This window comes from Leishmania martiniquensis, chromosome 25 (assembly GCF_017916325.1).
Source record: "Leishmania martiniquensis isolate LSCM1 chromosome 25, whole genome shotgun sequence".
Taxonomy (NCBI): domain Eukaryota; phylum Euglenozoa; class Kinetoplastea; order Trypanosomatida; family Trypanosomatidae; genus Leishmania; species Leishmania martiniquensis.
The window spans coordinates 403,536-423,115 of NC_090160.1; the positions used below are offsets into that span (position 1 = coordinate 403,536).

General features: G+C 61.8%; 6 protein-coding genes across 6 annotated transcripts; 4 read left to right on the forward strand and 2 right to left on the reverse strand.

The window, feature by feature from the left end:
* Window positions 1–64: 64 nt before the first annotated feature.
* LSCM1_05309 (uncharacterized protein) lies at window positions 65–634 on the forward strand (the record flags this gene model as incomplete). Its single annotated transcript, XM_067322780.1, has 1 exon — window positions 65–634. The coding sequence occupies one exon, from the start codon at window positions 65–67 to the stop codon at window positions 632–634; it is 570 nt and encodes a 189-aa protein (XP_067178145.1).
* Window positions 635–1,372: 738 nt separating this feature from the next.
* LSCM1_05310 (uncharacterized protein) lies at window positions 1,373–3,346 on the forward strand (the record flags this gene model as incomplete). The annotated part of the gene is made up of 1 exon (XM_067322781.1): window positions 1,373–3,346. The coding sequence occupies one exon, from the start codon at window positions 1,373–1,375 to the stop codon at window positions 3,344–3,346; it is 1,974 nt and encodes a 657-aa protein (XP_067178146.1).
* Window positions 3,347–6,706: 3,360 nt separating this feature from the next.
* LSCM1_05311 (uncharacterized protein) lies at window positions 6,707–9,238 on the forward strand (the record flags this gene model as incomplete). Its single annotated transcript, XM_067322782.1, has 1 exon — window positions 6,707–9,238. The coding sequence occupies one exon, from the start codon at window positions 6,707–6,709 to the stop codon at window positions 9,236–9,238; it is 2,532 nt and encodes an 843-aa protein (XP_067178147.1).
* Window positions 9,239–10,696: 1,458 nt separating this feature from the next.
* On the forward strand, window positions 10,697–12,025 carry LSCM1_05312 (uncharacterized protein; the record flags this gene model as incomplete). Its single annotated transcript, XM_067322783.1, has 1 exon — window positions 10,697–12,025. One exon carries the CDS (start codon window positions 10,697–10,699, stop codon window positions 12,023–12,025), a length of 1,329 nt encoding a protein of 442 aa, XP_067178148.1.
* A 2,111-nt stretch (window positions 12,026–14,136) lies between these two features.
* On the reverse strand, window positions 14,137–15,375 carry LSCM1_05313 (uncharacterized protein; the record flags this gene model as incomplete). The annotated part of the gene is made up of 1 exon (XM_067322784.1): window positions 14,137–15,375. One exon carries the CDS (start codon window positions 15,373–15,375, stop codon window positions 14,137–14,139), a length of 1,239 nt encoding a protein of 412 aa, XP_067178149.1.
* Window positions 15,376–17,509: 2,134 nt separating this feature from the next.
* LSCM1_05314 (uncharacterized protein) lies at window positions 17,510–18,706 on the reverse strand (the record flags this gene model as incomplete). The annotated part of the gene is made up of 1 exon (XM_067322785.1): window positions 17,510–18,706. One exon carries the CDS (start codon window positions 18,704–18,706, stop codon window positions 17,510–17,512), a length of 1,197 nt encoding a protein of 398 aa, XP_067178150.1.
* Window positions 18,707–19,580: the final 874 nt, after the last annotated feature.

Here is a 19,580-nt window from a genome sequence, read left to right on the forward strand (position 1 = left end):
CGTCCCGGCAAGGGTCAACGGAAAAAGGCGCCGCGAGTTGGGCACACGCTCACGCGCAGTCATTATGAAGTATGCACGGCTGCATGAACGTATCGCGCCTCGCGCGATGGCGTTGACGACCACCATCTACCCCGCAGTCGGACTTTCGTCCTCGTGCGCCAGCGCTACGAAAAGCCGTATGGCCCCAGTGGTGATTGCACTTGCGCGTCGCGCAGCCGCCTCGACCGGGGCCAGCGGCGCGACCACTGCCCCGCATGTGGTTCACTACTCCAAGCTCGGCATGGATGGATTCACGGACGTCAAGTTCAACGCCGCCGCAGACGAGCTGCTCGAGCTCGTGGAGACGAAGGTGGATGCGCTCGACAGCTCTGCGGTAGAGGACGTCAGCTTCAGCGGCGGCGTGCTGACGCTCGAGACGGCAGAGCGCGGCACCTTTATTCTCAACAAGCAAGCCCCTAATGTGCAGCTGTGGCTCTCCTCTCCCATCTCCGGCCCCCACCATTACGACATGATCACCGTGACACAGGACGGCCAAGAGAAGGTCTCATGGAAGTCGGATCATGACGGGCACGACTTGGTGGAGAAGCTCGAGAGGGAGTTGACGGAGGTGCTGGGCGCCGACCTCAAGCTGTAGAGAAGAGAAACGTCGTCCATGAGGCGCCGCAGTTACACGGCAGGGCGTGTGAGTTGGGCAAGCGCCACCCCCTGCACTCTACCCCTTCTTGCGCTAGCACGCACACACACTCTTTGTGGAGCAAAGGCGGCCGACCTTGGCAGCTCCTGCCCCCTCCCCCACCCACCCCTCCGCCTTCTCTTCCCGGCTTGTCTTTGGCTTCTTTTTCGCGTCTTGTTTGGAGGGGTTGCCCGCGCGTTCCTCCCTGCGTCACGTGACTGCCGCCACTGCGACCGCCTCGTCGTCTCGCAACTCAGCGTGGGCACCTCGTTTCCGCCGCTTTTGCCAGTTGATGTCGGCATATATTTGCTGTAATGGTGTTCTCGGGACGGTCTCCACGGCCGTCCACTGCGCTCTTGCCACCGCAACGATGCCTTTCCCCTACGGAGCAGCTTTCCTCGCACGCACACGTGGCAATGGCCTCCCCCCTCCCAGCCCACCCCCCTTTCGCCTTTACGCGACTTCCCTCCCCCCTCTCTCTCCGTGCCCACGCCATGGGGTAAAGTGTTGATCACTCACCCACACCCCCGTCACACCGTATCCTCCAAATCATCGCATCCGTCGCCACCCTCCACCACCACCCCCTCAGTCTCACTTCCCCTTGAGATTCTTGTCCATCCGCTCACCGCCGCCTCTCCTTTCCCACCCACCCACACACACACACACCGCTCTCATTGACGTTGCAGAGGCTCAGGAGCGATGGAATCTACGGTGTCATCGATTACCTTCCGCGAGACGGTGCAGAGCAAGGGCCGACTAGATGACCTGAAGCGAAGCGAAGAGACGGCCTCCATCTCCATTCGGGAGGAGACCACCGCAGAGGAGTCGTCTCCCCAACTTCAGCTCAATGGAACCAATACCGGCGCTGCGCGCGATGTGAGGTCGCAGCAGGACGACATTGAGTTTCGCATGACGGACGATGCCACGCTCAAGTCCGAGCGCAGCCTAATGTACCAGCTCGAGGACAGTCGCTCGACGAGTCACCCCCAGAGCAACGCAAGCCCCGAGCTACTCGTATCCGTGCCGCGGGAAGAAGCAGAGGCCGCTGCATCGCCGACGCCGTTGCGCCCGAGCGGTGCGGCCGCACTACAGGAGAGCGCCAGCCCCGCCGCTTCATCCAACGAGGAAAAGATCGACGAGTCGGAGGAAGCAGAGCAGGTGCCTGCAACGCAAACCAGGCCTCGTGGCACGCCAGCAGTAGCGGCCGCTGCTTCAGAAGGCGCACCAGCGAGTGCTGAGGCGGCCATCGGCGATGCCTACCCTCCTCCTCGTCGCCTGTCACGCCGCGCCGTCGAGGCTGCAAAGACGCCTCGCTCCCGGGCCGGTGCGCCAAGGACGCCGAGTAGCCGTTCGCCAAGCAGCACTTTCCGTCGGCTGGCGCAGCAGCAGCAAGCCAGTTCAGAGATGCAGGCACCTGTGGTGCCGCCGGCAGTGCCAGAGAGCGCGCGTGAGCCTTCACCGGAGACTGTGACCCTGACTACGTGGCAGCCCGACCTCCGCACATCAACCATCAGTGAAATATCTATCGAGGAGGAGCCGACGGCGGTAGAAGATGCGCCGGTGCCCACGCCCGGCGCTACACGCTCAGAGGCTCCTGGCATGGTCGTTACAGAGCACACGCGGCACTTCTCAGGCAGCGAGTGGGAGCGTGTGGTAGCGTCTGCACTCGACAAGATGAAGCAGACAGTGGCTAGCGAGGCGGCCGCCGCGCTTGGGGTGGAGTTGCAGCACGTTCAGGTGATGAATGTTGAGGCGACGGCAACGGGCATGACTTGCGTCATCAGCGTCGGCCACGCCCCTGGCATGACGACGAGCGAGGTCGATGAGAAGCTGAGCAGCTACCCATACGAGAAGATGATGCTGCTGTGCGACCACGATGGGCACGGTGTCGATGATGCCCTTGCTACCTCGAAGGACGCGTCGGCCCTGGATGATGCGCCAGCCGAGACGTCCGAGCGGGAGGCACCAAGGGCTGCCGCCATGCAGGACAAGATGTTTGCGAGGAAGCGCAGGAGGGCCAACAGGACGCAAGGTTCATTCAACGAAGCGATGCCGTCAGGCACCCACTCCGCTCAGCCGAGTGCCGCGCTCGCTCGCAAAGCGCTCAAGGGGCTTCCTGAGCTTCTCATCACGCCGCGAACCTACCAGTGCCGCTCGCCGCGCCCAGGCGCGGAGCGTAGCATGGACAGGTTGGCCATCCCCTACATGGCCACGTCCCACGAAGCTACCGATAGGCTCGGCCGTAACGGTAGTGGGCGCGTCCCGTTGCACGAGGGCGAATCCGACAGTCAGCCATTGCACATCCCGCCGCAGCACATTGAGCGTGGTGTGACGCCTCTGGTCTTCTGTCCGCGCATGGCCACCGCGGCACCGCAGCAGCAGCGCGCGATGGCGGCGCCGATGGGCGATGCTAGCGCGCACCGTTACATCAACGGTGTCGAGCATACAGCTGACACGCACTCAGTCTCGCGCCGTTCTCACTCTCGCTCCCCGAAGCAGCCGACGCTCTCCTCAGCGGCGAACTCGGCGCCCTATCAGGACGACTATGCTCTCATGACTCAAGGCGTCGAGGAGGAGTTGGCTGATGAGGAGGCGAAACTGCAGCACCACCGGGAGGACTATGATGAGGAGGACATCTCGTTCACAGTTGCCGCGCCCAATCCGTTTGTGTAAGTCGATACGAACGGCTGATAGGTAAGGGAAAGTGCCGTCGGCGCAGGCCGCCCCGGGGGAAGGGGATAACGCGTTCTCCCCTGGTGCACCCCCATCTCTTTCTGTTCGTCGGCGCCCGGTCACGCCTCTCTCCATGCCCCTCCGCTGTACCTCAGGTCTGGCGCACGCACCCACACACACTCTCTCTCTATGCGTTTCTCTCTGAAGGGTGAAAAATGTGGCGGAGCCCGACGAGTGCCCGCCTCCCCGCGGAGGGTCGAATCGCTCGAAAATGAGAGCGAAAAGCTAAAGAAGCAGCGGCGAGCGGCGGATGGGGCGGCCCACCCTCCTGATGACGTTCTGTATATGTGTGGAGGAACATCTGGTGCACGTGCATGTGCGTATCTATCTATATCTATCTATCTATATATATATATATGCGACAGCGCCTCTCTCTTCTGCTGCCCTTGTCCTTCTGCCTCTTCCTTCCGTTGCGTTGTGCACCCCACTCCTCCTTTTCACATGTGACCGTCAGTGTGCTGACGTGAGGAGTGACGTGTACGCGGGGAGGGGGGAGGGGTCCTTGTCTCGACCATTTTGAGTGCATTGATACATATATATATATACGTGTGTGTGTGTGGTAAGTGATGGGTGGGCGACGGTAGATGGAGTGCTGCAAGGCATGCCTGCGCCTCTGCTCCCTCCCATCTCTGCCCTCTTGCGCCCTTCCCCTCTGTGCGTGCATGCGTGTGTGTGTGGTTGTGTGCGTGTGCGGTCCCCTCTGTCAGTTTCTCTGTTTCCGTCCCCTTCGCTCCGTCGCCATTTCCTGTACCGGCCCCTTCTCGCGTCTCGCTCACGCTCTCGTTCCCCCCACCCCCCGAGACGTCTATCCCGCCGACGGCGCCGGCCATCTCTGCATGCGGGTATCCTCAGGAGTTGAGTGGCTCCCCTCCTCCCTCTCCCCCTTCGCTCTTTCGCGGGGAATCTGCACAGTCCACCTTCCCCCCTCCCCACTCGCGTAAAGGCCCGCAGACTCTCTCGAGCGCTGGCGAGCCGGTGTGGGCTGGCGGCTGTGCAGCAGAGGCGTGCGGACTCGGCCGCGTTTCTTTTTTTTCTTGTGGCATCCGCCCACCGCGACTCGCGCCGGTGACTGAGCAGGCACACACAAAAGAAGCGATATGCGCACGCACGCATTGCGCGTTCTTTTTTCTGTTTCGTTCCTTTCGTTTCGCGGCACTGCGGCGGCTTCAGAGGGCAATACCTACGCGGTGCATGCAGCCGAACCGCTATGGCCTGAGCGACGCGAAGCGGCGTTGTCGGGGGCCCCCGGTACCTTTTTTCACCATGGCGATGGTGTGCAGGAGGCAGATGCGGTGAGGTCGCACGCGCGTGATGCGCTGACGTTGTCCGTCGCAGAGCGGACCCGCTGCGAGAGGAATCGAGCAGAAACAACGCACAATCGTCACACCCTCTCTTTTTCTCGTCCCCTCTTCTCATCGTCGATCGCGCGTGAATGTGTGTGAGTGTGTGTGTCTTTGTGTCCGGGCTGCTCATTGCCCTTCCCGTCCTCCTGCGCTTTGCTTCTCTGTAGAAATGTGTAGGCGTAGATGTACATCTCACTGGCTGGCACGCTCTCCTGTATCTCTCTCTCGTTATTGCCTTCGTCTTCAGCGGCCTGCGTGTGAGAATGTGGTGTGCAGATTCTCCGGTAGGCTGTCATTGCACCTCTTTGGCGGGTATCACTGGCGCAGTCGCGCGGCTGTTTTCCACTTTTTGTTTTTTTTCGTTCTGCCTCCCCTCTCTCTGTACGATCTCTTCACCACCACCCCCCTCTTACCTCTCTCTCTCTGTCGACCCTTCCCCCCCCCACTCTCTTACCTCTCGCCTCCTTCCGTTGAGATCCGCGTCTGCCGCGGGCAGCGTTTTTCGTCGCCTCCTCCCCCCCCACGCACACACACACACGCACGCACGCTTCCCCTTCCTCCTCCGCTTTGCTTGGTGAGGGAGAAGGGGAAGTGTGTGTCAGGGCGGCGGGGCGGGGGGAGGGGGGGAATGTCCTGTCGTTGTGGCGGGCGGTGCTGTGGCGGCACGCCCTCTCTCGTGTCGAAGCGTGTCTGTGCGCTTCTCGTGTCGAGGTCGCCTCCCCGCCAGGTGGCCAAATTTTCCCTGTGGGTTGAGGGCGGAACATTTTATTTTCTTCTCAACGCTCGCTTTGGTGCCATCGCGGCGCCAGCCTCCTCTCCCCCTTCTCCGTTTCAAAGAGAAAGAGCTGAGGTAGACGTGCCATCCGTCTTCGTGGGCAGCTGTCTCGTGCAACGTCAAAGGGGGCGGGCGGGGCGGGGGGGCACAAGGAAAGTGAAGGCCTCCCCTCACACCTCACTTGATGTTGCAGCATGCAAGAGGAGAGAGCTAGAAGCAATGTGGGGGTATCTTATGGTGTGTGCAGCCGTCTCGGGGGGAGGGGGAGGGGGAGCAGCGGCCGTACGTCTTCAGACACGGCCGCCGGGAAAAGAAGGGAGCGAGGTGAGTATCTCCGGCCCCTTTCATTTCCTCACCGCGACTGCCCGCCCTTCCCCCCCCGCCCCCAATCCTTCCGTCTCACCTCTTGCCCCCTCTCTCTCTCTGACTGTGGCAGCTCGGAGAAAAAAATGTCTCTTGCGCATGTCGAAGAGGCTCTTGTATCAGCAAGTGTGCGCCTGCGATGCGCGCAGCAGCGTAACGTGGCATTGCGCTTGCCCCATGCTTCCGGTGTCGGCGCGCGTATCGGTCATTCTCGAGGAGGTGAAGCCGCTCGTCGTCAGCTCCGTCACCCGGCTGGGCGGAGGAGAGGGGTGGGGGTGCGCTTCACCCGCTGAAGGCGAATGCGCGCTCACCCTTCCCCGTGAGCCCTCTTCTTCATCCCCTGCGAGTCGCCACCATGTGACCCTGTGTCTCCCCATCACCTCCTTCCCTGGCCTCATCAGCCACGATACGCACACGCCTCACTGTTGCGTAGTCCACAGCACATACGAAAGGAGCAATCGCAAAGAAAAGGCGCGAGCGGTGGACGAAACCTTTTCTCGCAACGCAGGACCGCCCCTCGTTATCGTCACAGCTCTCGCTGTTCTCTCTCTCTCTTCCTCCTCCCTTGCTCCCCCCACCGCCCTCTCCTTCACCTATTGTAACCCACGCCGCGACCATACCGAAGAGCTTGTGTGCACACACGCACACACACGCGCTCGCGCGACACGGCAACAAGCAGGCTGAGAGCTACACAAAGACGATACCGGGTGCAGAAGTGCACCTTGGGCAGTTGCGAGACGGCAGCGAAGAAGGACAACCCCGCTGTCGCGCCGTCACTGGCGCCGTTGCGCCTCCTCCCCACCCCCCACCCCCAAGCCCATGTCGACCCTGGAGTTCGATGAGGTCGACTCGGAGGTCGAGTTGAGCCTGTCTATCCATACCGAAAAGTTGCAGCGTGCGAAGTACCCGGGCACTGTGGAGGATGCCGTGGTGTCCGCAGCAGCGCCTAAGCAGCTGGGCGGTATATCCACCAACGAGACACCACGACTGCCCGAGACGCGTGGTCCGGGACACACACCCCGTGAGAGAGCTGGGGAAAACGGCCCGCCTCCGCAGCGGACGCCAAGCCGCCTCTCGTTGCGCAACGGCACACCGCGGCAGCGCGACGACATGCCGACGCAAGACGCGAAGGGGGTACTAGGCTCATCAATGCGTAACACGCAAGCGGCCTCGAAGGCACGCGCGTCTCTTGCGCAGAGCTACCGTTCCGTTCAGTTTGTCGTCGGTGAGGATGCGACCGACACCACCAGCATCCTATTTCAGGCAGAAGCCTCCATGCGCAGTCGCAACCCTATAGAGCCAAGCATCGACCTGCAGACATACACGGACGGCAGTGACATCAACTTCGACGTTGAGCAGTCGCAGGCGGCGGCGTTGATCCGCAGCGGTGCTGCCACCAGATCGGCGAGCCTGCGCTTCGACGTGGAGTCGACGAATGACGCAACACACCACAGCACCATCAGCCGCTTCTCCATCGAGGGAGACGAGCCGGAGCCGAAGCAGGGGGCGGCGCCGGTCAAGGCGCCGAAGATCAAGAGCGACAAGTTGAGGAAGAAGCAGATGGCATGGGGTACTCGCCCCAGTGTCGAACGCGAGGAGAACAGCCCTCGGAAAGCGGCATCGAGCCGGGTGGTGTACGGCAAAGTGAAGCCTATAGAGTACATTAGCTGGAGCGAGAAGCGGCGTCGTGCTCAACGAGCCGAGGCGGAGTGGCGCGCGCAAGTGCTTCGGGAGCGCAGGCTGTACATGGGTGAGCGCGCATGGGAAGCCAATAAGCCGAGTCCGCGCGCCCGACGCACGAGCAGTGAGAGCGCCGCCTACGCGCTGAAGCAGCAGCAAGAAATGAAGAAGGAGGAAGCCGACAAGCGCCGGCGCGCCATGAACGCGCGTCCGTGGCGCACGAACAGCGCTACCCCGAACAAGTGGCGCTCAGTCAGCCGCACGAAGCGGAGGCGCTGGTCCGCACCACCGAGCGCGCGCAGCGAAGGCGTCGCCATGGGTGAATGGCGGGCAGCGCCGTTGATGATACCGCAAGAAGGGCAGGCGGGTGACAAGGCCCCTGCCAACCTCGCAGAGAACCTGTTAGCCTCGTCCACGTCCTCAGAGGAGCATGGCAACTCTGCCGCGGGGATGCGATACGGGCGTCCCCGCTCGCCGGTATTCAACCGTCTCGACGACGCCAAGTTTGTCACGCCAGCACCTGTGCTCAAAGCCCCTCTGGAGGTCATGGGCGAGGAGCTTGAGGACTGGACATACACCGTGAACCAGCAGCGCAACCTGCAGGCGATGGCGCAGGTGATGCGGGCGCGCGAGCGAACACTTGTGCAGCTGGTGAACCAGCTCAAGACACACAGTAGCGTGATGATGCGGCTCAACAAGAATTTGTATGGTGCTCGCGACCACTACATGCAGCAGCATGGCGGTGACGTGGGGGGGGCGGCTCTCATTCCACGCAAATCGAAGACGCCCCAATCGCCGGGCCGCACGAAAGCCGGCGGCTCGCCCGGGGCTGCCCGTCTCTACAAGGAGGAGCGGCACCGGGCGACAGACTACTACGCAATGAAAATGAGCGGCTCCGGGCCCCGACCGGTGAGTGTGCTCAGTGATGACGAGCTCTCCGACAGCGAGAGAGAAAGAAATGCGAAGGTACTGGAGAGTTGGCGCGTCGAGCGCGCGGTCTTACGAGAGGAGAAGGTCCGCATGGTGCGCTTCCACCGAGACCTCGTCTATCAGATGCGTCGCGGCAGCAATATCAAGGATATCGCGGTCACGCAGCCCACGAGCGCGCGTGGGCCTCTAGAGCGCGCAGCTGCCGGCACCGAGACGGCAGCTGATGTGGACGGGTACGACCGCTTACGAGGCCTTCGCATGCAGACACAGCGTGCCCTCGTAGAGGCGGCGAATGCGAAGAAGGTGTATGAGGCGACGCTGCGCATGGCGGCCACGATGAGTGAGCGCTACAACCCCTCCTCCGCTGAGGTGGAAGGCACGAAGGAGTGGTGGAATACGGCGCGAGAGAAGTATGTCTCATCGCTGCAGGAGCTGCAGCAGTCTGTGAATGAGGCACGGCCGCTGCTGGAGCGGGCGAATGCGCTGAAGGCGCTCCGCGAGAAAAAGGTCACCACATTACTTGATGAAAGGGCCACGGAGGACCTGCAAGAGTACAGTGACGCAGTCCTTGCCGTGCGCATGCAGACAGACCGTGCTCAAGCGCTCGCCGAAGCCGCTGCGAATCATGAGCTGCACGTGGTGGGATCGGTGGCCACACCGAAACCCGGGACGTCGCAGGCAACCACCCCGTGTGTCACCTCCTCAAACGGCGACGATGTGTACGCACGATGGACGCCTTGAAGGTCGTGAAGCACGCACGCTACAGCACTCACGCCAGCGGCGGCAAGAAGGTGAGAGGGAGCGCTGGAGAGCAGAAGAAGCAAAGCACTCCGCGCCGTGCGACACTGTGCAACGACGCACACAAATGCTGCTGTGTGCATAAGCGCGCGGCTTCGGCGTCTCTGGGTCTCTCCTCTCGGGCGTAGGACGAGATCGAGGGAGGGGATGAGGGGCGGGAGGCTGCTGCTGCTGCCTGGCGGATATTCTCTCTACGTCTCTGCCTCTCTCGAGGCGCACGTGAAGAGGAGGAGGGGAGACGGATGGGACGCGACATGGCATAAAGGCACCGCTGTTTCTTCATATTGGCTTAGCGCTCTTTTTTTTTGCTCTCCGTTAATTTCGGACGCGTGCGCCGAGCGCGCGACCCTTTTGCTTCTCCGTTTTCGTTTTCGATTCTCCTCGCCAGTGTGTGTGTGTGTGCTGCTTCCCGTTGTGGTGCGTTCTCTCTCTCCCTTTGCCTCTTTCGCCATGCTCTCTTCTTTCTCCCCGATCGCGAAGAGGCCTGTCATCTCCTCACCCTCCCTCTCCTCCATCGATTCCGAAAGTGTGCGCGTAGGAGAAGGCAATCGAACGTTGGTGTTGCCTAGTTTTTGTTTTTATTTTTCGTTTCGCTCTTTGTCTTCCCCGCAGCACCATCACCTTTGGCTCGAGTGTTTCCCACCCGCTCTGCCCCCCCCATCTCTCTCTCCAGTCGTGCGTGCAGTAGAGGCGTGCCATCATCCTTGGCAATAAAATTGTGTGAGCGGGAGGGAGTGAGAAGAGGGGAAGGGGAAGTAACGCGGAGGCATCGGCGTTGCGCGATGCAGCGTGGGCGGAAACGCTAAAAGGTGGAGGGGGCACGCCTTCGGTCACCCGTAGAGGCAATGCACGTGTACGGCTCCATGCGCGGGTGCATGCAGCCCCCACCACACTTCTTTTTGCGTCCCCTTTGCAGTTCGTCTCCTCCCGCTGCGCCTGTAAAGTGTCGCATGAGAAAGCAAAGACGTAGACTGACGCGGGGCGAGTGCAAGGCGACGACGGCAGAAGACGCCTGCGCAAGTAGCTTCCCCACCCACCCCACCCCCGTTCTGTGCGTCCCAACCACCACGACGCATGTCTCGCTGCCACCAACCAGTGTCCTGGCAATCACATCCGCTCTCTCTCTCCTTCTCCCCACCCCTCGCACAGCTCTTTCCAGCTTCCCCTCCCCCCCCCGGTGTCTCGCTCTCCCTGTGTGTACGTGGTCTGCCTTGCGTGTATACTTCAGCACATCGTCACCTGACACGACGAAATACACTCCCTGCCGAGACCCGCGCCAATTTCTGCTCGCTTGGTTCACATTTTTTCCCCACTTGTAAGGCCTTTCTTTCTCTCTCCCTGTCCCTGTAACTGCACCTTACGTTGTTTATATCTGACACACACACAGACACACACACAGCAATGCCCGCCAAACAGAAGAAGGGGCGTGGAAAGACAGTAAACCTCTTCGAATTCAATGAGGACTACATCCCTGAGGAGGCCCTCGACTGGGCCGAGGATGACTGGATGACGGCGGAGCAGGTTGGCGAGGCGAAGCTGTCCGAGAAGCTTGCGAAGCAGCGGCAGGAGTACAGTCGCGTGGCCAACAACGCATTAGACCAACAGGAGAGCTTTCGCACGGCGGCCATGTCAGAGCAGAAGAGGTGCTTCACCATTGACGACCTGCAGCCGCCGTACGTGGCCCATTTCGGTAACCTGCGCAATGGTACGACCGAAGAGGACTTCCTCTCCCTATTCAACCGCGATGCCATCGCCACCCACCGCCTCATCCACCAGGACGGTAAGTCCTTTGCGTTCGTCGAGTTCGTCTCCGCGCAGGCGCTGACAGTGGCGCTGTCCTTAGACCAGACCTTTCAGCGCGGCCGCCGCATGTACGTCGACCTCGCCACACAAAAACAGGTGGAGCGACTGCTTAACCGCAACACGAACGAGCGCCCGAGCATTTCACGTGACGCCACTGGCCAGCAGCAACCCGGCGGTCTCGCCGCCATGGGGCTGTCCCGCGACGTTTTCGGCGGGCACCAGCCCGAGGAGCAGCCGGGAATGCCGGCAATGGGCAGCCGCTCGAACTTCGGCTCCCGCGTTGACCTCCACAGCCTCAGCGACCTGTCGCGCGACATGCTAGGTTCGGCGGTGCAGCAGGCATCACCCACGTCGGGCAGCCCCATGTGCGGCGCCGTCTACCCACTGAACCTCCGCAACTGGCGCAGTGACACCCCAGAGCAGCAGCCCGACTTTGCCATTCCGCGCGAGAATGGCCGCAGCGAGGATAGTGGCGACCGCCGCGCTGGCAACCTGCGCCGCAGCAGCAGCCAGGTAAGCCCGGCAGCCCCGGCGGTGCCGCCGGAGCCGAAGCCGAATCCGTTCGCCGGGGAGACGGGCAACTGGCGCGACGCCCCCCGCGCGGAGGCGCCAAAGATGGAGGCGATGCCGGCCGTCCCTGCCGAAGGTGACGCGACGGCGCCGAGCGAGCGAAAGACAGAGGAGAGCAACGCCGACGCAGCCAGCAGTCCGAATAGCAACGGTCGTGGCCGCGGCGGAGGCGGCCTCGGTCGTGGCGGCGGTCGCGGCGGCCGCGGTGTCGCAGGCGCCGGTGACAGGAGCTCCTTCGGCGGCGAGAGGAGTGGGTTTGGGGGTGAGCGCAGCGGCTTTGGTGGCGATAGAATCGCACCGCCAAAGCCGTCGGGTCTGGTGAACACAGACAAGTGGGCTGATCTGCGCCGCAGCTAAGCAGCTACGAAGCGATGGCACCCGCCCTGTGCGCATGCGAAGATGACTCTGTGTGTATTCGTTGTCCCACTCCTCCTCATCTCTGCTCCTAACTCGTAAGCGGAGTGTCGGGGTACGCGAGGGGGTGGCGGTGTGAATCGATGGGGGTGCCGCTCGGTGTCCGCCAGTGCCTTTGTGCGTACGCACGTGATAATGCCTCCATCGGCGTTGGCGTTGCTGAGAGCATATTTGATTTCTTCTCTCTCCATTTCAGGCGGTGGACATTATCGAAGATTGGCGTGGCATTGGTGTGCGGGGGGAGAGGGAGGAGAGGGGGTACACTCCAGCCTTCTCCCTGTGTACACTCTTTCTCGTTGTAAACGAGTGCTGTGCCCAGAGGGCGGCTGGCTTGTCTCCTCTCTGCGCATGTGTGCCTCTCTCGCTTGCCCGCCCCAACACCACCACCGCATCCGGCAAGGCCACCCACCCCCCACCTCTACACCCCTGAAGCGCATCCCTTCTAGCATGACACATACACCACAGCTGTTCCCGGGTCTGTACGCTTTCCTGCCCCACCCCTCTCTTCCTCCCTCATTGCCCCGCTTCGCCTCCTCCGTTGAAAGCGGTGTTGACAGGCGGACACGCGCGGCGCACGTGGAAAGAATGCTCGTGAAGGGAAATGTGCACACCGAGAGAGCGGGAGAGGGGAGAGGGAGGGGTGCACAGATTCGGAGAGGATACACACGGTGAACAAGAGTGGCAGGAGGAACCTCATTGCGTAACGTAAGCGTACATCATTTCCTAAAGCAGGCCAAGCGTGTAAGTGTGTGTGTGTGTGTGTGCTTGTGCGTGGAAAAGGTCGTTCTGATTGTTTACATGCTTACTGTGGTGCATGCGGTCCTCGTGGTGGTGGCGATTGCCGCGGTAGGGATCGCTTTGCGTTTCCTTGCCGCCGCCGCCTCCTTCCTCGATTCACTCTCTTGGCCGGATGGGTGGCCATCGGAGAAGATGGATTGCTCGGCACATCGGCCGAGCGCGGGGCGCGCAAGGGGCGCCCCCCCCATCACACACACACACAAATACACACACACACATCCCCCTCACCCTTCTCTAACCGTTCATGTCACATCCCATCACGCAGAGAAACGCCCAAGCCGCTGCAGCCCCTCCCTTCTCCCATCCTGACTCCTTCACCTTGCAGGTCCACGGGTGCATGTGTGTGCGTGTGTGCAGGTCCGCTGTTTTGTCGCTTTTGATTGCCGTCCTTTGTGTGTGTGTGTGTGTGCTTGACCTTGTCTGGTCACCAGCGTGTCGGTGTGTATGTAGTGCGCCGTAGTTTCGTTTTTTCATTCAGTGTTCATTAACAGCGTAAACGTACATCCTCCTCAGCACAACAGCAACGATGAAATGGCGGGCGCACTTGTCTTGCCTTTGACGCCGCACAAGACGCGCCTGCTGGCGGTCATGGAATGCGTCGCCGGGCCCCGCTTTTCGCCGCTGCGCAGCCCGTGCCCGACACCCCCCCCCCTCCAACGCGAGCCCCCATGTGCGCGGCGGCATCCCCTGCCGCGCCCGCGCCGCCACAACCCCCCGATCCCCACCCCAAACCCCCCTCCCTGCCACGCCACCCGCCCCGGCGCCGTGCCCCAGGACCCACCCGCCGCATAGGCAAAGCCCCAGCCAACGGGCGGGCCTCCCTCATGGGAGAGGCGCGCGCGAGGGTTTGCCCACGGGCAGGGGGTAACCGGATGTGGGCTAACGCCGACGGGGAGGGGGGAAGCTGGCGCGGGGAAAAGGAGGGTGGGCAGTGAGCGGATGAAGGCATGGGGAGGAGAAGGGGGGGTTGTGCGCGCGAGTTGTCACGTGCGCACTCCCCCCTCCATTGGCGAAACGGGGAGGGGGTTCAGAGCGCGCATTTGTCTTGCTTGCTCGAACGCCGAGGTGAAGGAGCAGACAACGACGACGAATGCGGCGATTGCCGTGCGACCACGAACGAGGAAAAAGGTTTTGACATGCACACACACGCGCTGGGTAATTAGTTGAAGAGAGGCAACCACACATGAGCGGGAAAGCTGCACCAATGGCGGCACCGTCGCCGCAGACGCGCCCATCCCCCATCAGGCGCGGCCCGCTTAGCTGTCCGTTGGAACGATGGCCTTGGCCGCGTTGCCGTGGAGGATATGGCGTATTGTGGGGATGCTGCTTATTAGCACCCACGCCACCATCAGACCGACAATGCCCCAGAAGGCTCTCAGGTTGGGATGGGTTTCTGCCTGCCACGGCACCTCGCAGTTCATCCCGAAGATGGAGGCCAGAAGATTTAGCGGCAGGCAGATGACGGCGACCTGGCCAAGGACCTGCATCTTGAAATCCATGTTCGCCGAGCTCTGCGACATGCGCATCGACACACCCGTCACGAAGTTCAGGTTCGCCTGGTTCAAGATGTCGCGTGCGTCGTCGAGGCGGTCCGCCGCCTGCGTGATCTTGTCCAGCGCCTCTTTGTAGATGGGCATGACATGCACCATGTCGCATGCGACGAAGCTGCCTCGCATCGCGGGCGTCACCAACTCACGCAGCAGCTTCTCCTTCAGGTAAAGCAAGCCGCGGAAGGAGGAGATGCGACGGCGCAGCAGGGCGACACGCCGCAGCAGGTCTGGCTGGTCACGCTGACCCGGCGCGATGAGAAGTACCATCTCGTCAATGCAATCCACCTCGCTCAGCAAAGCCGTCGGGTCCGGCAGCATCATTTCGCTGGAGTACGCCACCAGTGTGGCGAGAACGATGCTCGGCGTCGGCATGTACCCGAGGCCGGACGCGTCCACCGGGCTCACGCGCATCTCCAGGGCCCGCACCACCTCCTCCAGACCAAGGAACCGCTTGTCGTGCATCGTCACGATCAGTGTGTCGGTGATGAGTACCGAACACCAGACGAAGCCACGGGCAGCGTCGAAGGCCTCGCCGCTGAAATTGTCCTCCTCCAGCACCGCGGCCTCATCGGCGGCGTCGTACAGCGGGTTGATGGCACAGCTTAGCACACCGTAAGCGTATTGCGCCAATTTCGGCTGCAGCTCCACCACGTCACTCTCCGTCGGCCGCGCGACCGCGTCGAGCACTGTCGACGGGATTTTCACTCGCCACGGAAGCTCGTTGAGGATGGCGCGCCGCTCCTCCGGCGTCTCGCCCTCCACATCCACCCAAAGAATGCCGTCCTGGTTCACCTGCAGGTTCTTCAGCAGGACGTCCTTGCGCACAAACCAAGAAGACCCACCGCTGCGGTTTAACGTGAGGTAGCGCTGGCGGGAGCCGAGTAGCGGCCCTTTGTGGGTCACAGCGGCACCTGCAGTGATGCCGTTGAGTTGGGAGCGCATCATGGCGGAGCTCGAAGGTAGCCGGGGGGTGGGGGGACTTTGTTTTAGGTGGCCTAGAAATGTGCGCGCCTTTCTTCTTTAGTCGTCCTTCTTACAGCAGCCGGCGAAGGTGATGCGAGCGAGGAATTCGGGAGAGGGGGGAGGGAGTTGCACGTGCAAAGAGGGGCTGCCTTGAACCCGTTAAAAGCCACGAAAGGAGGTGGGTGCTCGAGGGGCAGTCTTTGCGTCGACGCTGGTTAACTTAGTGACCGGCATGCAGGGGCCAGTGGGCGGGTATGGTAGAAGAAAAAGGGAAGGGAGGGAAAGAGGTGGTGGTGACCTAAAGAATCAGTCCTCGAGGCACGTTCATCTCACACGCAAAGGGGCGGCCTCACACGCACATGCAGACCACACAGACTCAGAGACGAAGATGGAAGAAATGTCAACGCAGTCGCGGAGGAGAGGGTAGCCAAGCGCAAGCAAAGAAAAAAAACGAAAAAAAGAGTGCTGAAGAGGCGCGCGCTGAATTTGGGGAGAGAGAGAGGGAAAAGGTGAAGGCTTGGGCAGCGGGGTGAGCGGGGCATCTCTCTCAGACGCATGTGCCGAGGGAGTGGAAGACGAGGGGGGAGAGAGGAAGGGGGGAAGTGGATGGATGTCAAGAGAAGGCGAATGCGGTCCCTCGGCAGTCAGCGCTAGTGAGAGCAAGGGGGGGAAGAGCAGTCAGCGGCCACACAGCGGCCATCGCGGGCCGCGGAAGCTTGGGGCACGAGTGGGTATGTAAGCCTTGCACCAGTATATGAGGCACGCAAAGTTCATCTGCAACTACTTTCTGCGATGGCTGATGCCCTCTGACCTGAGTGTGTGTGTGTGTGTGCGTCTCTCTCTCGCTGTCGCGCCGTTGCTCTCGTTTGTCCTCATTCATTACTTTTTTTTCTCAACGCCTCACCGCCACTGCCGAGACACTCAGGCGATGCGAGGAGGTGACAGGAGGCGAATCTCACGAAACGCGATACATGCCGTCGCACGGGCTGTTGGATAGGCAGGGCCCCCGCCCCACCACCACCACCGCGCCGCTTCTTCGTCGGACAGTCTACTGCCCGAGCATGCCCCCATCCGCCGAGCTCGGCCGTCAAGTAGCGGGTGCGTGCGCCACCGACGCATAGAGGAGGGTGATCGCGAAGAAGCTTCTGCAGAGGAGCGGCGAAGGCGGGGAAACAAGAAGAGCTGCCGCACCGCACCTACTCTGGGCACGATGGTGCTCGGCGTCGGCAGCCACAGCAGCCGTCTCTTCTCCATCCTTCCCCACAGATACACACGCACAAAGGCGCATATGCACGTGCGGCGGCAGCGGCCGCCCCCCCTTCCCATCCCCCGCGCAGTGCCCTTTACGGGTACACACGTGCACATCCGAGCAAAGCCAGAAAGAGGCGATGCGTCGACAAGAAGGTGCGGTGGTCGTGGAGAGAGCAACGCGCTGGCGTCTCGTCACCTTGTAAGTGATTCGCTCTCGCTCCCCCTTTCGAATGCACTCAAGCATAATGAGGAGAGCGACGCTCGCACGGTCACGCGAGGACGCACAACCCGATGGAGAGACGGGGCAGCCGCGGAGCGGCGCCGAGAGGAAAACGCCACGAAAACAAAACGAAAAAGGGAAAGGGAAGCCCACACAAAAGAGAGAGACCAAACGGCGCGTTCGCCTTCATCTGTGGTCATTACATCACGAAAACACACACACACACACGCACGCACGCACGGGCTTACATGTGTGTGTGTGTGTGTGTGTTTTCGTGCACCGCACACCCACGGCAACGATCCAGAGGGACGCAACTGCCAACACCACAGCAGGAGTGACAGCAACAAAAAGGGAAGAGAGTGGAGGTGCGGATGAGACCGGATGGGGCTCGGCAGCCGAACCACAAGCAGTGGCAGGACGGACGGTAGCAATCGAGAGCGAAGCAGGCACCAGCAACAAAAATAAGGGAGTGGGAAGCACTCCCACAGGGCCGCCGCATGCCGTGTGTCGCGCCCACGCGTCACCATTCCGCCCACCCCCACCCCGCAGCCACCACCCACCACCCCGGGGCCCATCATCGACATCTGAGAGACGATGGAAGCACTCCACACGCGCCCCTCCGCTTCACACATGCGCGCAGGCCCGTCACACAAAGTGCTCCTGGAACAGCGCACGCTGCTCCGCCGTCAACTCGGTCGGCAGCACCACGTTGTAGGTGACGTAGAGGTCGCCTCGTTCGGATGGCACGTGGTGTCGGGGCATTCCTTCCCCTGCTATGCGCACTTGATGCGCGTGCTGCGTCACACCATCCACGTGCAACTCCACCTCGTGCCCGTCGAGGTGTGTGAGGACCTTTTCACAGCCCAGAAGCGCCTCCTTCAACGTGATACTCACGTTAGCGTAAAGGTCGTTGCCACTTCGACGGAACACTGGATGCGGCGCGCTGACCACTTTCAGAAGCACGTCACCAGGCACCTGGCCCGGCGTCTGGTCTGCCTCCAACTCGTACGTCAGCACGTGGCCTTCCGGCAAGCCCTCCTCGATGTCCACGCTCAGCACACCTTCTCCACGGAGGACCGCCTTGCCACGACACGCTGGGCACATGTGCGCGACGTGCGTGCCCTTGCCCTGGCAATGCGGGCAGACCTGCTCCATCTGCTGCACAAAGCCGGGAGCGATCTGCACTCGCTGTACGAGGCGGCCCCGTCCGTGGCAGTGTGGGCACTTGACCACGTCCTCTCTGTTGCGTGCGCCGGTGCCCTTGCAGGCACGGCAAATCTTTCGTTTGGAAAACCTCGACGTGTGGGCGGCGCCACGGTAGATGTCCTCGAGCGGCACCATCATCAGCAGCTCCATGTCCTTGCCACGCTCCGCGTCAGCCTCCTGCCCCATACCGAAAAACGCAAAGAAGGGGTTCACCTGCTGCTGCTGCTGCGACGGCTGCGACTTCTCCAGCTTCTTCACGCCATCGATGCCAAGGATGTCGAAGACCTTGCGCTTACGGCGGTCGCCGAGGACTCCGTACGCGCGCTGCACTCGCTGGTACACGAGACGGTACGAGTCCTGATCGCCAGTGGCGACATCGGGGTGGTACTTCTTTGAGAGTCTCCGGAAGGCATTCTTGATATCGCGCTCCGTCGCGTCCTCCCGCGCATCACTGAGGCCGAGCACGGCGTAGAAGTCGTCCTCCGGCAGCGTCAGCAACGCCTTGATGGTCTTTGCGTCCTCATCGCGCGGGTCTGCAGCACCCGCCGTGTGCATCGGCACCTCCGCAACGATGGCCACCACCCACGCCACCACAAGGGCCGTCAACACTACACGTGTCGTGCGCCAACCTGACATCCTATTACAGTTGAGTCCTAGCGGGAGGACAAGACGGGCGTTGGAAGAGAGGGGGAAAAGACAAGAGAAGTCAATGACGACCCGTCACACTGCCTTAGTGGGTGCTGTCGCCGCCACACTAGTGCACGAGGCGTCTCACACGTTGGTGGCGTGGGAGAGGCGGCGAAGCGTCCGCTTGGGGGAGTGGATATGTATGTGCGATAGGAGGTCAGGTGTGTGCGCTCTACACTACACACGATCACCACTCTGAAGAAATCTGTGCGCTGGCAGGCGGCAGTACAGCGGGAGAAGAAGCGAGACACCAGACAAGCAGCAACAGCAGAGAGAGTGAGGAGAGGAGAGGGGGAATACGGCGGGTTCGGCAGGCTGTCGTCTCCTGCGTGCCTCTGTGTGTGCCACATGTATTTACGGTGTTCGTGTGGACGACGAGTGCAAAGCGAGGACGCGTCGAATTGCTCCGAGGGAGGGAGAGCGAGCGAGTGAGCTACAGGAGTGTAGTGAGCGTCTTGCTCGGCTGCACGAGTGGCGCTCGGGCGTGGGCACAGTTTATGCCGTCTTCTGGCGCTGCTGCGGTGCCCCTATTCCCACCCCCTCCAGCCCACGCCACGCTTTGTGGCCACGGTTACTGCTGCTGCACACACGTTGCCGGTCACTGCTTCTACGCGTGGGTGTGTTCGGGGAGGGGGGTAGGAGGGGTCGTTTCACATTCGCTGTCGCCTGCTGTGTGTCTCTTTACTGGAGGGATGCATACGCCCCTTGTCAGCCTCTTCAAGGCGTTCAGCGGAGTGTCTGCCACCGCCGTCGCTGTGGCCTCTGAGGGGACAGTGAAGGGAGGGTGTCAGATCACTTGAGGAAACAGCTGCAGAGAGACATA